Below are 15,567 nucleotides of genomic sequence, written 5' to 3' on the forward strand. Positions count from 1 at the left end.
GTGAAAGACTTCTCCGGATTGTTTTTTATTGTTTATTTGCTATTGGATTTTTAAAGTAGTTGGGTTATTTAGGTTTAATGGGCTTTAAGTTGTAACTAATGTTAGCCCTTATAGTTTTAGTTTATAACATTGGGCTTCATAGTTTTAGTAATTGGGTTTAATAGTGGTTGGGCTTTATAGTTTAAATATGTCTTATAATACAAAACGGGGCGAGTAACGGGGCAAGTATCAAAACGGGATGAGTAACGGGCCAAATATAAAAAAAAATTATGATACTTGATACTTGACCCTTACTTGCAAGTAATATAATTTATCTACTTGATACTCGACTTGACTATAGCGGGTATTTGAATTTTCAACGCGAGTACGAACCAAATAGCGTGTACAAAACGGATAGCGAGTACTTGTGCCCAAACCTAGTTCTAGCTAAATCCATCGTCGAGCACTAGCCAAAAATATGTGTCACCCATGAATTCTCCTCTTATAGTCATCATTATGATTTCTTTCCAATATTTTTTTGGTTTACGTTTTAACATGTAAAAACATTACACACATTCGAGTAAAACTAAAATGTTTAACAAATCGTTAATGCGGAAAATAGTAAGTGGGACAAAAATATATCTTATCATCGGCAACAACCATATATACGTCGTTTCCCTTTTAATATAAAACTTATTTCCTACCTTATAGACCCGAACCCGATGATATCGGGGATCCAAAGCATAGTCGTCGGCCCAATTAATTATTTGGGCCCACAATAATTTTTTCGTCCAAGTGAAAGAAGATAATCCACTAGATTTGTTTTTTTTTTTTTCTCTCTCTTTTGATACAAATTGAACAAACAAGACGAAGAAGAAAAGACTAAACAAAAATCAAATCAAGTTAATTAAAACCGAGTAAGAACTTCCTAGGCACGTGACTCGTCTTTAATTAACTTCTTTAGCTAAAAGATTAGATTCTTCGTCCTTGACTCCTCAAGGCGAAACCTCTTTCTTTCTGTTTTTATGGTAAAAGATTCTCAAGGCGAAACCTATCAATAAGCTACAGACTTTAATATATTAATTTAGGAATGAATATAGATTTTTTTTTTTTTTTTGTTGAAGAAAACTCCATCAGAATAGAGATAATTTGCAGTCGTGAATTTCCAAAATGACATTAGGAACATGAATCGATTTCTAAAAACATAAAAATATTAATTTATTTAGAGTTTGATTAAAAGCATTGACAAACATTCATGCCATGTAATGATAAGCGGATAATACAAGATCCTTATTCAGCTGGAAGTACATAAAAGAAAAAGCAACTAAAAGCACAATATTATTATTTTTTGAACTTGTTCTGTAGATCCACGACAATCCTAGGGTCCAACTGGAACGCCCTTGCAAGAATACTTGGGTTAATCGCTGGGTTAGACCCAAACACTGTGTTAGCAATAGTGATGACACCAGGGTTTTGGCTGCTTAGAGCGGCGAATGCAACCGCTGGTTCCTTGCCAATGTTTGCTTGGAAATGGATGAGTCCCTCTGGAAACACAAATACATCACCCTCGTTAAGAACTTTAGTGAAGAGGCGATTATCCGGGTTTGATGTGACAAACCCTACGAGAAGTGTTCCTTGTTCGACAACCAAGATCTCCGTGGCACGTGGGTGGGTGTGAGGTGGGTTCTGTCCGTTAACCGCATAATCAATACGGACAAGGGAGATTCCAAGAGTGTTTAACCCTAGAAGGTTGTTAACATTGACGGCTGTCACGGTCGACCCAACTGGACTAGTTACCGGTCTTGCATTTTGAAGCCCTGAGAAAAAGAAGTCATCTGCTGTGACGAGTTTCGGGTCCTTGCAGAACTTTCCATTAACAAAAACTGAAAATAGTAACCAAAACGATAGAGTGTTATTAAGAAATGAGAAAAATTATCAAAAATAAAAGTAAAGTGATTAGGAAATCTATATGTACATACCTCCATCTGCTGAGGTGTTGGCGCTGACACAAAAGTCTTGAAGAGGGCTTGGATCAGAAGCAATGGCTAATGGAAGTGTTATAGCCAGGAGAGATAGAACTACTAGAAATGGGAGACTCTTCATCGCCATATAGAGATTCTTCGAAGAGAGGAAGGTTTTTTGTTTTCTTGAATTAAATTGTAGTGAAGAGGTAAGAAACTTATGACATATAGACCTCCATTTATAGATGAGTTTACATGTTGAACTAGTCTATACACTTGCAGATCCAATCAGTTAAATAATGAAATTGATATTTCTCCAACGAAACACGATGCACCTGAAGTTTGAAATTAATGGCATGTGTTAGCGATAATACATTATGTATAGTTCAACATATTATTCGTTAAAGGTTAAGTTTGTTGAATGATTCTTCCCTCAATTTGTCATTTTATTTTACTGACTTGAACAAATTAATGGTCAATGTGAACGTGTTGGGTTTTGTTTAATTTTTCTAGATGATAAGACACGACTGTATCAACCAAATATATATAAGTAGTTATTTTTTGGAGAATAGTTTACTCTCTTTACTCTTTGACTTTCTTCTTTGTTGGCTAAAAAGTTTACATTGTAAACGAGATAAATGGTCTTTTAGACCTAAGCCAGTTAGCAGAAATTAGGAAAAAAAAATCAGGATTATTACATTGTAAAGATTATTACATTGTAATAATGTACTGTGGTTAAATTACATTGTAAAGATTATTGCCAAGTTCAAAAGAGATCAATGCAGTTTTGCCACCAAATATTTTCAGAGGCTGTTCTCGTAACTAATCGAACAGATTTGTGATTGTATTTGAATCATATTTAACTGTTCATAACATTTGATATGAACATGATTTCAACAAAGGATATGACATATGCTGAGTTAAACATGATTTGATGACCAAATGGTATGACAACATTATTTTTCTATGTATAGCGGTTTTCGACATCAACATAAAAAAATTTGGTTTCTCCAGAAAATGATTTCTTAAATCCGAATATTTATTTGGATGAAAGACTAAAAGTCTAAATGAGACAAATATGTGTCTCATTCTCAAGAATGACAGGTCACGGAAAATGTCAGAGCTAGTTATGCTCTATAATGTTGAAAAAAAATCTTATGTTCAAAGTTTAGAAAAATTCTCCCAAGATTAGTCTTGTAGATCCAATCAACATTTGCATCTGGAAGGTTAATATAAGATAATGTTCTTACCACTTATGAGATGTTCTATGTACTCCGCCCAACTAATCTTGCAAAACAAAATTTATGACTAATAAGAGCATGTGCAGTGTGGTGAGAGATTTAAATAAAGCTCTCATAAAATAATATTATTATTTTGTGTGTACTTTATTATGAAAACTTTTTACAGATATTTTATTTCCATTGGTGAGTCTCTCACCAAAAATCTCTCACTAATATAATAATTATTTTTTCAAAAAAAAGTACAATATTTATTGTAGTTTATTATTTGTAATATAATTTAACTTGAAATTATATTTTATATTTTATTTTAAATTAAAGATTTTTAAATAATATCTTTAAATTATATATATCAAATTATATTTTAAATATATTCAATTTTATGAATTAGTTATATTCCCTTGTTTATATAATCTGTAATAGTAACAATAATAAAACCATAAATATTATTAATTAAAAATAAAATTAAATAACATAAATTCTTAAAAAAAATTAAAATGCAAAAAATACATAATAACATATAAAACCATGATCAAAGATATAATAAAAGAGATGAAGTCTCTATATATAGGGAACAATTTTTTTTTTTGGTCAACATAATAAACTATTATAATATATAATTTTATAACTATCAAAATATATTTTAAAATTTTCGAATCTCAGATATTTTAGTTATATATTTTAAATAAGCGTTTTAACAAAAATAATATTAAAATTTTATTATTATAATTTTAACTAATATTAATTAAAATAATATTAATATATAATTTAAAAATTCATGCATAATGGAACTTGTTAGATAGGTAATTTTATTTTATGATTTCTAAAAAAAAATAAAAGAAAAATAATAACATATAAACTATTTAATTAACTTTTAAATTATTAGGTATTTGATTTATCCTAATAAAATTTAAACCATTTACAAAATGACATCTATCCCATATAAGAGGCTCTCATGAGGTTCTCAAAGTCCCTCATATGAGAATCGAATCTCATGCACTTTTTAGCTAAAACATTAATTTAATATTTTTTATTGTTTTTAATTGTGAAAGACTTATTGAGAGACTATAATCATGCTCTAAGCATTATTAAATTCTGCCTTAGCTCTATCAATGTGACACATCAATTTACTTTAGTATTAAGTTTTAATCAATGGAAAATACAAAGAAATATTTACCCCCATAGAAACCTTCACCAAAGCAATCGACTTATTTATTAATGTATGGAAGTTCTATTGCTAATATCCGTACGACAAAATGGAAGATATGCTAAATGACATTAGGTTACTCGAGAGAGTATTATTTCTTTCTCATGCATACGTTATTAACATATGATATCATTTTTTTCGCAAAGCAGAAGAACCTCAATGTAATTTCATACTTGAAATAATCCGAAAATGTGGGAAGGCGTTCTGATAAGTTTGGAGGAAACCTTAGTAGTAAAATAGTTTCTCTCTCAATTTTATTCATTAGCCAATATGCTTATTTATACAAATATCATAACTTAATTAACAAGTTCTTTACATATATGATAATAGAAAATCTACTAATTTAATAATAAGAATATATTATACAAATGTTAACTTTCCTTTCAAGTCGATCTCGTAATCCCCGAGATCTCCTAACACCCTCCCGGCCCGCAAACTCATACGTGGTAACATGTATGAGATTGGACAATCATCTTCACGGTCTTCATACCAACTATAGGGTTATCAATGGCGTTTATAACTCGCCATAAGGTCATCAATTCAATGGAGGATACTTTAATAGTTGTGTATCTCCAACGATTTTAGATCGCAAGTCTTGGTTGCTTTTCGAACTTCTTGTTCATGAAGAAACTTGTGTAGTAGTCATGGTCGAATTCGAATTCGTCACCGCCGGATCAGCATCGTATCCGTCAGAATCATTTTCGTGGCTTCCATCTTTTTCGTAGTTAGACGAAAAACCACATGAAGACCAGTTAAAAACCAAACATAACCATATGGTTTTGTTGGTCATCATCCTTACCAAAGTAAATCGTTTGTTTATATCATCTTTTGTAGTGAGTGATATGAACAACGTCTTCTTCTTCAGGATTTCTTCTTCTTCAAATAACTAGCAAGTTTTGCTAATTAATAAAAAATCAATCGAGGTCATTAACTGACCCAATTCAACAACGTAATTCACCGACATGATGAACACGTCTCTCTTCTCTTTTTTTTTTTTTTTATAACAAATAAAATCTATACTATATAAAAGTCGAGGCTATAAGCTCCTGAGGCCGTCCACGTAAGGTTTTAAACGACCAATCGGGATTGGACATGCATTAATTAACATATTTTGATTATGATAATTTTCTATATTAAAGTTTTAGTAAAAAGGAAAAGAAAAACAATAAGAGAAATATTTGAAAATATAGAAATATTTCTAATTATAATCTTGTGTTTTTTGAAAATATAGAAATATTTCTAATTATAATCAAAATGTCAAGTTTTAATTTTTAAAGATTATAAATTTATATAGAAATATCTAAAAATATGAAACAATTCTGAATATAAATTTTGTTATCAAATACATAAAATGAAAATAATAAAAAATGTAAATATTTTTTGACATTAGTTAATATTTTTTGACATCACGTTAATTAAATTATAAAATTATAATATTTTATATATTAATATATTTATGAGAAAAGAAAAAAAAATTATATATGCAAAGAATATAAATGTCAACTTTTGAAAAACAACATATGGAAATAAGAAAATCAAAATATACAAGAAAAAGTAAATTTTTGAAAAACAATATATGGAATACGTTAAACTTATATTCTTATTTTGTTAATTTGCTAATTTTCCAACAAAAAAAAAGAATATTGACAAAAAACATATTCGATTAACTCTAGATCTTTTCAATATAAATAATAACCGGAGGCATCTGATTTGATTATAATTTTTAAGCTATATATTTCAAGCCGTTAGTAACAATTAGGGTTGGTTAGTACTTTTAATGGTAAAAAAAGTCGAGGCTATAAGCTTCTGAGGCCGTCCACATGGGATTTTAAACCACCAATCACGGTTAGACATGTCATTAGTTAACGTTTTTGAAATTATTATTATTTTCTATTTTTTTTTAAGATTTTTGTATAAATGGAAGAAGCAACATATATAAATAAGAGAAATATTTGGAAATATGGAAAATTTTCTAAATATTTTGTCATCAAAATACATAATATAAAAATTATCAAAATGTAAACTATCTTTTTTTAAGTTTATACAATTTTAAACGAAATACAGAATTTATTTTTAGTCTTACTACATTTATTAGTAATTTATCTTCAATAACAATAGCCATTTAATCACAATAGATATCTCATTGAACGATATTTTAAAAATTTATGACTTTTATTTTAAAAGTATTTAAAGTTAGAAAAAAAATACGACAATATATTGAAGCAAGATGTATATAAATTTTGTTATTATAATACATAAAATAATTCATATTAATCTCAAAAATTTGATTATATTGTCATATTTTCTAAACAACCAATCGTAATTAGTCATCATTAATTAACATTAATTGGGATAACAATATTTGAATTGTCGGTAACAGTTAGGGTTGGTTACTACTCTTTATTAGGGATAACAATAGCCCACATTGAAAGTTGAGTAAAATCTTAAATGCTATATATAAGATATGGACATCTCCACTCATACTCAATTGGTTTTGAGTTCGAAGCCCAAAGTCTAATATGGTATCAGAGCCCGATCCGCAAATGCTCAACCCAATCCACATCGGCCTAACCAAGTAATTGGTCCGCCTATCCATGCCCGAACATACCGAGATCAATGGGTAAAAGAGCCATCATCTCGAGCGGGCGTATAAGGGATAACAATATCCCACACTGGAAGTTGAGTAGAATCTTAAGTGGTATATATAAGATATGGGGCTCTTCACTCATAGCCAATGGGTTTTGAGTTGGAAGCCCACAGTCTAATACTCTTAATGGTACATATTATATTTTTTCCATCGCTTTTGCCACTTGAAACAATATTTGGACTTCTATTTTTTTTTTCCTCTCATACTCACAATTTAATATATTTATCTTTGCTTTTGTCGCTAATAAGTCATAACCATGCTTTTATGCTAAAATGTTAATATATATATTATGATTTTTTTTTTATTCTCATCATTGATTGTTACGAACGTTTTTTTTGTGTGTGTATGATTCACTCGACATTACATCCACACCTAATGGATCTAACTTTCCTCCTTCCGAGACGCTATATCCCATAGAGATTAACAACTTTATTACTTGCATGTCTGCACCACCACCTAACATATTATGCTTCTGTTTGTTAGATTGTTTGTCATTTGAGACTGTAAGTAGTTTTTATTGTTTTGGTGAGAGTAGAACCGAAAGAGTCCAGCTAAGTTTGTGAATGGTAGATGTGCTAATGGAATAGAGAATGAAATAAAGGAAAGGAGTGCTTGCAAAAAGATAGAAAGAGTGATACCTCTCCGGAAAAAAATTGTGAACACGAAAATTCATATACATATTGAAAAGAATGTAAAAAAATATGAATTGTTAAAAATAAATTATAGATAAGCTTATGAGTACAGTTCTGTATAGAATCTTATATTTAGAAGAGCTACACTAACCAATACAATGAAGATAGACGAAGAACAATATTGAATTTGCGTATACCAAAATGAGAAAGCCGTCGAAGTTAGTCCCCATACAATAATAAATCTAGAAAAGTGGTGGTTGCGGTGAGAGTTGAGGAACATACATGTAAGACCGTGCAAGGAAGCTCTCTTGGGAAAAGTGTCTAAGCCAATATTGTGAAAGATGTCTATGGCTAATGAGGTAACTTATTGCGTGGTTCTTTTTTGAAACTTAGGTTGTATATTTTTTCAGTTGGATGATATCTAACCAAGAAAAAGTATGAAGACTTGTGTTGAAATTATGGAAAAAGTTTTTCTTCTTAGAGTACCAATTTCAATCAAAACATGAATTAGGAAGACGTAACAAAAGTAATAAATTTAATTGATGAGATCAGTTTCCTTGCATTATGAACAATTAACGTCAGAATTTAGGTAATAAGGGTTGATTTCCATGTAAAAAAATAAAAGAGAAAGAGAGAAATGCGGTTGACACCATAAGACAAACTTGGATTATCAAATATGGAAAGAAAGTGAGAAAACAGTTATGACATGACCTCTTTATGGCAACATTTTGTTTATATGTAGCTGAAACTTGATGGCGAGGTTTCTCACTGTGTTGGGATGAGCCATTTTTATATAAGAGATGCTCTGATGATCTTTTTAGGATGAATGAGGTAATTGTTAAAATATTATAATTGCTTTACTAATAGCAAAATCTTGAATAATATAAAACAAGTAAGAGATAATGACACATCATATTTGTAATATATTTTATACCAAATTTTATCCCATAAAACTTTTTTGCTTATTAAAACAAAATTTTAAATAACGTAAATGATACTAAAAATATAAATAAGAACATTTATGTTAAAAAAAGAATAAATAATAAATATTGTAGTATTCTTTTATTAGTAATGTCAATGTATATATAGCTACTTAAATAAATACTAAAACCAAAAATATATTAAATCAATCGATAACAACAAACCCCCGCTTAATCCCTAGTAGAAATAAAAGAAAATCAATGAAGTGTGTTTGATTTTCCTAAACAAAGAAACGAAGCTTAAAAACTTTTTTTTTTTTTTCAAACGCGGAAGCTAATGTAAAAGAACTATAACCCACATGAATATGATCAAAGCTCTGATACAATGATAAGTTTGGAGGAAACCTTAGTAGTAAAATAGTTTCTCTCTCAATTTTATTCATTAGCCAATAGGCTTATTTATACAAATATCATAACTTAATTAGCAAGTTCTTTACATATATGATAATAGAAAATCTACTAATTTAATAATAAGAATATATTATATAAATGTTAACTTTCCTTTCAAGTCGATCTCGTAATCCCCGAGATCTCCTAACACGTTCCGACAATAAATTAACTTCTTTAAATCATCAGTGATATTTAGGAAGAGTCTATCTTGTTAAATTATTTAGGAAGAGTTTACCTTGTTAAACAATTTTTTTTTTTTTTGTGACAGATCTTTCGCAACACAAAGGAGGGCGAAGGACGATTTTGAAAATGTCAAAGAGATTTCAAAAGTCCAGCAATTGATCCCTATGCATCGTGGAAGAGAATCCGAAATCAACTTGATTCTTAGCTCTGTACTCTCAAGATTTGGATTTTTCTCTCTCAATGCTTATTCTCTCTCTTTAGATACAAATTGAACTGATAAGGAGAGAAGAACATAAATAAACATCAAAGTAAGTTAGTCATATGTTCGTTTGTACATATGGATACATCATCTAGATGATCAAGTCAGATGATTCATCTGGATGCAGATGATAGATGATGTTCGTTTTTGATAATTTTAGGGAGCAATTAGATGGAGTTGGGTGAATTTTATAAAACTCATCTTGAAAATGTGTTAAATCCGGCTGAGTCGGCTAAAGGAAGTTCAGCCAAAACTAAAAAATATCTAAAATACCCTTGCTTAATTTAAAGAATTACAACAAACCTTATCTTCTTCATCCTCTCTGATTATATTTAAAGAATTACAACAAAAACTTATGTATGTTCAATTATGTTTTACGATATTTAGCTCTAGCTACGTGAGCCCGCATCTTGTTTGTTATTGTTCTAAAATCACTAGATTTTAACCCGCGGTACACCGCGGGATGATTTAATTTTAAAGTTAGTATAAAAATATTTTGTAAATTGTATCTCCTTATAACATATATTTATATTATAGTTTACAATTGTTATTAATAAACTGAGGATTTAACCCGTATTAAAGCGGTATATAAATATTGATTCAAATTCGTCCGCCATATAAATCATTTTCGAAATATAACCCATTCCGTAATTTCTTAACCCGTTCTGTGATTTGTATTAAAAAAAATAAGGATTAAATCCGTATTGAAGCGGCGGATTAATGATATTTTAATCTTTTTATTATTGTTGATTCAAAAACCCGTCCCGCCAAACCCATCCCGCCAAAAAACTCATTTATTTTATTAATGTTCTTATTTATGATATGATTCTGAATCATTGTCTAAATATTTTAATCGATATAGAACGTTGAACACACATTTTCGTCAATTAGATAATATATGTCCGTTTTTAAAATTTCGAATCACAGTATATGTAGAAAAAAATTGATTTTTTTTTTTACTTTTTGTATTATATGATGATTCAAAACAGTTAAAAACAAATCAAACAAAGATGATAGGAGAATCATAATTATAAATCTTAATCAAATCTTCTAAAAATCTAAATTATTAAATATGGAATATCCGGTGTATGAGTTGGGTTAAATATAACCCGACCCAACAAATTTTTTGTGAAAGAATTTTTAAAATGGATCGGATATCCGATATACCCGAAAGCTTTTTTACCCACCCGTCACAAAAAGTGCTGCGATTATACTAGTATAGATATATATGAAAGTTGGTAAACTCTCTCCATCCTTTTGCCACGTCGGCAATGGAGAGAGTGTCACATGTCATATCAGCATATTATATTTATTATTTAAAATTATTTAGTTAAGAATTTAAATCATGCATTAATTCTTACTTATATAAAAATTGACATATATTAACTTATTAACCAAGTAATTTCAATTTAATTAGTTACAAAAGTATATTAAAATCATATAGAAATTAAATTATTTAAAATTTTCTGTATAAATTGTATAAACTTATGCATAAACATAAAATCAATGGAATTTTAATTAAACTTTAGATTTTATTAACGTATAAAACTTAAATAATATGATATTAGAATTTCTTTCATGTTTTCATATACTAAAATATACTCCCTCCGTTTCAAAATATAAGGCATTTTAGCTAAAAGCACGCCGATTAAGAAGATCTATTTTCTAAGTTTAGCCAGTCATAAAAGAGACTGCATAATAGAAGTAATCATAAAATATTAAAGTAATATATAATTTACATAGAAACTTGAAAACGACTTATATTGTTTAACAAAAAAGTTTATCCAAAATGCCTTATATTTTGAAACGGAGGGAGTATATAGGATTAGTGACAATGAATATTAGTTGAATTTATGGTTTATTTTAAGGTAAATATAAGATACTAAATAAATACTACTTTTTCGTTTATATAAAACTAGATAAGGCCCGCGTAAATACGCGGGTTAGAAAATAAAATAAATATAATTTTTATCGATAATATATAAAATCTAAGTAATAACCTATATAATTTTTTGATCTTATATATGGTAATTTTTTTAAATCAGATTTGAACCTCACATATTCTTTTCCAATACAATTTAACTATCTATACCATCATAATAAACCATAATTTAATATTTATGCACTTAATGAATTAGAGCTAAAAAATTATATCAAACACAATTTATACATAATATCAAATTTATATCTTTTTTTGACATCAAATCTATATCTTAGTTAGAATAAAAATAATTTAGAAATTAACAAAACAAAATTATTAGAAAATTAAAATATAATTCACAAAGAAAATTGGAAATCCAACAATTATCTTTTCTTCGTTTTAATTTGATAATTAAAAAAATATTTATTTACCTTTTTTAAATCTAAGTATATATTTTAGATTTGGAATTTTTCATATTTATGTTAACATAATGTCAAAATCTAATTGGTTGTAATTTTTTACACTTGTCAAAATCTTATTGAAATACTTGCAACATGTCGCGATCTTATGAGTTATTAACTTTGAAAACCATATTTTATATAATAAGATTACTTTTAAGATAACAAAATATATATTAAATTTGCTTTTAAGGTAAGTAATTGTAAATAAGTGTTAAACAATGTAATTAAAAAACAAAAAAATAGAATTAATTATTTACTCGAGAGTTAGAGGAATACATCAAAATGATTATTAGCAAAATAATACCAAAAGGACTATTTATCAAATTAACTCAATCAATGTAAATTGCTATGACTGACAAATTATGCATAGAAAAACCCGCACGTTGTGCAGGTATTAGCTAGTCTAAATTAATTGTCGTTTCCTTATTCTCATGCTCTTGTGTGTTGGAAACCTTTAACCCCACTTGAAGCTAAAGTCTCAAGCTTTAATTACCTTTTATTCCATGTGGATTTAATGTTTTCCTCAAAAAATATCTCATCTTTTTTCCAATCCCAAAGAGGGACAGTGCTCTATGCCTCTAACTATCTACATCTATACATCGTATTATTTGGTTTAGCCTTTATTCGCAACGAACAACACTTTACTTGGTTTAAAACCGAGTAAGAACTTCTCATGCACATACTTAACATTGATACCAAAAAAAAAAACTTCCGATGCATGCTAAAACCATTAGTCTTCTTCCTTAACTCCTCAAGGTGAAACCTCTCGATGAGCTAGAGTCTTTAATATAGATATATTGTAGCCTTGTAGGACACTTATTCTTCACAAATGTTTTTAAATTTGTTGTAACAAAGTAGTACGACTCGATTAATTAATAACATAATTAAGTGATCGTAAATTCATCACAAAATTATTTTTCGTCGATTTCCAAATTTAAAAACACGAATCCTTTTTTAAAGACATATATAGTTTTATTTAGAATTAGATCAAGGTAAAAGCAATGACTAAAATCATGCCATGTTATGATAAGCGGATAATACAAGATCCTTATTTAGCTGAAGGTACATAAAATGAAAGCAATTCAATGCTTAATATTATTATTTTTTGAACTTAGTCTGTAGTTCCATGACAGTCGTAGCGTCCAACTGGAACGCCGTTGCAAGAACATTCGGGTCTATTGGTGGGTTAGACCCAAACACGGTGTCGGCTATAGTGATGACCCCTGGGTTTTGGCTGCTCAGACCAGCGAATGCAACCGCGGGATATTTCCCAACGTTCGCTTGGAAATGAATGAGTCCCTCTGGAAACACGAATACATCACCCTCGTAGAGTACTTTAGTAAAGAGCCGATTGTCTGTGTTTGACGTGACAAACCCAACTAAAAGTGTTCCATACGCGACATACAAGATCTCGGAGGCACGTGGATGGGTGTGAGGTGGGTTCTGTCCGTTTATTGCATAATCAATACGGACAATGGAGATTCCAAGGGTGTTTAACCCTGGAATCTGGTTAACATTGACGGGTGTCACAATAGACCCAGTTTTTGGATTAGGTGTTCTTGGTTTGTTAATCCCTGAGATAAAGAAGTCATCTACTGTGACGAGCTTCGGGTCCTTGCAGAACTTTCCGTTCACAAATACTAAAAATTATACCCAAATAAAAAAGATTGTTAGACCATCTCCATCCATTAGACACTGTGTGGGTGTCTCAAAAATATTATTTTAATCATTTTATAATAAATAAGTTATTTATTTAAATTATAAAAAGAGAATTTGGCCAATAATAAAAAGACAAGTGGAGACACAGATTCTCAAAGTTTCTCAAAACAGAAACGTGTCTACATTTTCTCCTACATTTTTATTATTTTTTATTTTTTTAATCTTGAGACATTCCTCAAGACACTACTGTTGGAGATGCTCTTAGAACGTAATGTTTTCTCCTATATCGGTTATATGTATTAAAAAGTACATTAATAGTTATGTTAATCTAAAGACTTTCTACTCTTTTTGTGTTGGGTTGTTGAACCATATATATATAAGGAGTCTAGGGTTTGTAAAGTTTATTATCATATTAATAAAAGAAACCTTAGACAAAATGTATTCGCTTCAAGATATTTAACGTTTTCTCTATTATTTACCCGAAATCACACAAGTTAAAAATGATTAGGGAGTGAACATATACATACCGCCATAAGCTGGGGTGTCCACCCCGACGCAGAAGTCCTGAAGAGGGCTTGGGTCTGAAGCCTTGGTTAATGAAAGTGTTATAGCCAAGAGAGATAGAATTGCAAGAAATGAGAGACTTTTCATGGTTATATATTAGTTGAAGCAATTCTTCGAAGAGAGGAAAGGTTTTTGTTTAGGATTTAATGGAGAGTTGATAAACTTATGAGACATAGATCTCAATTTATATACAAGTTTAGGAGTAGAACTAGTCCGTATAAATGATGAAATTGATGTTCGAAATGGGTAAAAAATTATCTAAATTGTGTTCCCTCCACAAACTATGTTTATGGTGATAATATTTAAATTGAAACACGTAAGATTGGAATAAAAAATATATATATATCAATGAAATATGATGCATTTGAAGTTTGAAATGGCAAGTGTTGGTGATTAACAAGTTATACATATCAAAGTTTTGTTTAATAATTCTTCGTCAACTTGTTATGAATTACACTTGTTCACTTTAATAATCTTTAAAGGTGTTGTCAGCGCCATGCTCGGGAGGGGAGAAATGGCGTTTTTCAACCCGAACAAATTGTAAAATGCGTTTTTATACCTCAACAAAGATACAATGTTTTTTTCAACCTCAACTCTAAAAACATTCAAAACAACTACCCAAACTATTAGATTTTAGCGTAAAACTACATTGACTTATACAAAATTAGTCAACTCATTATTTTCGCTCATTTAGATGACACGATGACGACGATGTATCATTTTATCTTAACTAAATGACGTTATTTTAATCATTTGAATCCATAAACTCAACCAAACAACGTTGATTTGGTCATTTGAGTCTATAAACTCAATAAAGCGACGTTGTTTAGTTAAGACAAAATAATAGTACTGATAAAGATAAAATAACACTTCGTTGTCATCGTGTTGAGTTTATGGATTCAAATGACCAAAAAAATGTTACACTTCGTCACTATTGTGTCGTTTAAGTGAGCAAAAACAAACGGTTGACTAATTTTGTTTAAGTCAATGTAGTTTTACGTTAAAATCTATAGTTTGGGTAGTATTTTTGAATTTTTGTAGAGTCGAGGTTGAAAAAAGCAATGTATCTTTTTGAGGTATAAAAATGCACTTTGTAATTTGTTCAGGTTGAAAAATGCCCTCCGAGCGGTTGTTTTACTTAATATTGTTGTGGTCAGTTATTTGAGCAATGAACAAACATAAGAAAAATAATAATATCAAAGAAAAAAGCAAACATAAAATTAAACTAAGCAAACAAGATTTAAAATATAAAATTATTTTTTTTATTGAATAACGTAAAAGGGTGGAAGCATCCGTGATCCATTGGTCATGTGTTTAAAAGGCTTCTACACCAGGTGTACGATTTGAATCCCAGATAACGCAATTTCTTACAAATTATTGGTACAAAATTTATCAGAGGTTCCAGAATACATTGTAGGCAGAGTCATATGTAGAATGGTATGTCGTGGATCGGAGTATTGCAGGGAGAGTTGTGTCGTTGAATCGA

General features: G+C 29.4%; 3 protein-coding genes across 3 annotated transcripts; all 3 read right to left on the reverse strand.

Annotated features, from left to right (window-relative positions):
* Window positions 1-1,180: 1,180 nt before the first annotated feature.
* Window positions 1,181-2,243, reverse strand: LOC9306882 (germin-like protein subfamily 1 member 11). Its single transcript, XM_002870766.2, has 2 exons — window positions 1,959-2,243; window positions 1,181-1,862 (listed from the first exon to the last, which is right to left on the reverse strand). The coding sequence occupies exons 1-2, from the start codon at window positions 2,086-2,088 to the stop codon at window positions 1,321-1,323; spliced, it is 672 nt and encodes a 223-aa protein (XP_002870812.1). The 5' UTR covers window positions 2,089-2,243; the 3' UTR covers window positions 1,181-1,320.
* Window positions 2,244-6,397: 4,154 nt separating this feature from the next.
* On the reverse strand, window positions 6,398-8,611 carry LOC110226282. The gene is given in 1 exon segment (XM_021017344.1): window positions 6,398-8,611. A coding segment is annotated over 1 exon segment (204 nt). The 5' UTR covers window positions 7,115-8,611; the 3' UTR covers window positions 6,398-6,910.
* Window positions 8,612-12,845: 4,234 nt separating this feature from the next.
* On the reverse strand, window positions 12,846-14,314 carry LOC9306883 (putative germin-like protein subfamily 1 member 9). Its single transcript, XM_002870767.2, has 2 exons — window positions 14,045-14,314; window positions 12,846-13,498 (listed from the first exon to the last, which is right to left on the reverse strand). The coding sequence occupies exons 1-2, from the start codon at window positions 14,166-14,168 to the stop codon at window positions 12,957-12,959; spliced, it is 666 nt and encodes a 221-aa protein (XP_002870813.1). The 5' UTR covers window positions 14,169-14,314; the 3' UTR covers window positions 12,846-12,956.
* Window positions 14,315-15,567: the final 1,253 nt, after the last annotated feature.

This window comes from Arabidopsis lyrata, assembly GCF_000004255.2.
Source record: "Arabidopsis lyrata subsp. lyrata unplaced genomic scaffold ARALYscaffold_7, whole genome shotgun sequence".
Lineage (NCBI taxonomy): Eukaryota > Viridiplantae > Streptophyta > Magnoliopsida > Brassicales > Brassicaceae > Arabidopsis > Arabidopsis lyrata.

Bases quoted from the DNA above. Each gene is read 5' to 3' on its own strand.
- LOC9306883 (XM_002870767.2), bottom strand. From the start codon at position 14,168: ATGAAAAGTCTCTCATTTCTTGCAATTCTATCTCTCTTGGCTATAACA. The intron at 13,499-14,044 runs GTATGTATATGT...TATAATTTTTAG, and splicing joins GGACACCCCAGCTTATGGCG to TATTTGTGAACGGAAAGTTC.
- LOC9306882 (XM_002870766.2), bottom strand. From the start codon at position 2,088: ATGGCGATGAAGAGTCTCCCATTTCTAGTAGTTCTATCTCTCCTGGCT. The intron at 1,863-1,958 runs GTATGTACATAT...TACTATTTTCAG, and splicing joins CAACACCTCAGCAGATGGAG to TTTTTGTTAATGGAAAGTTC.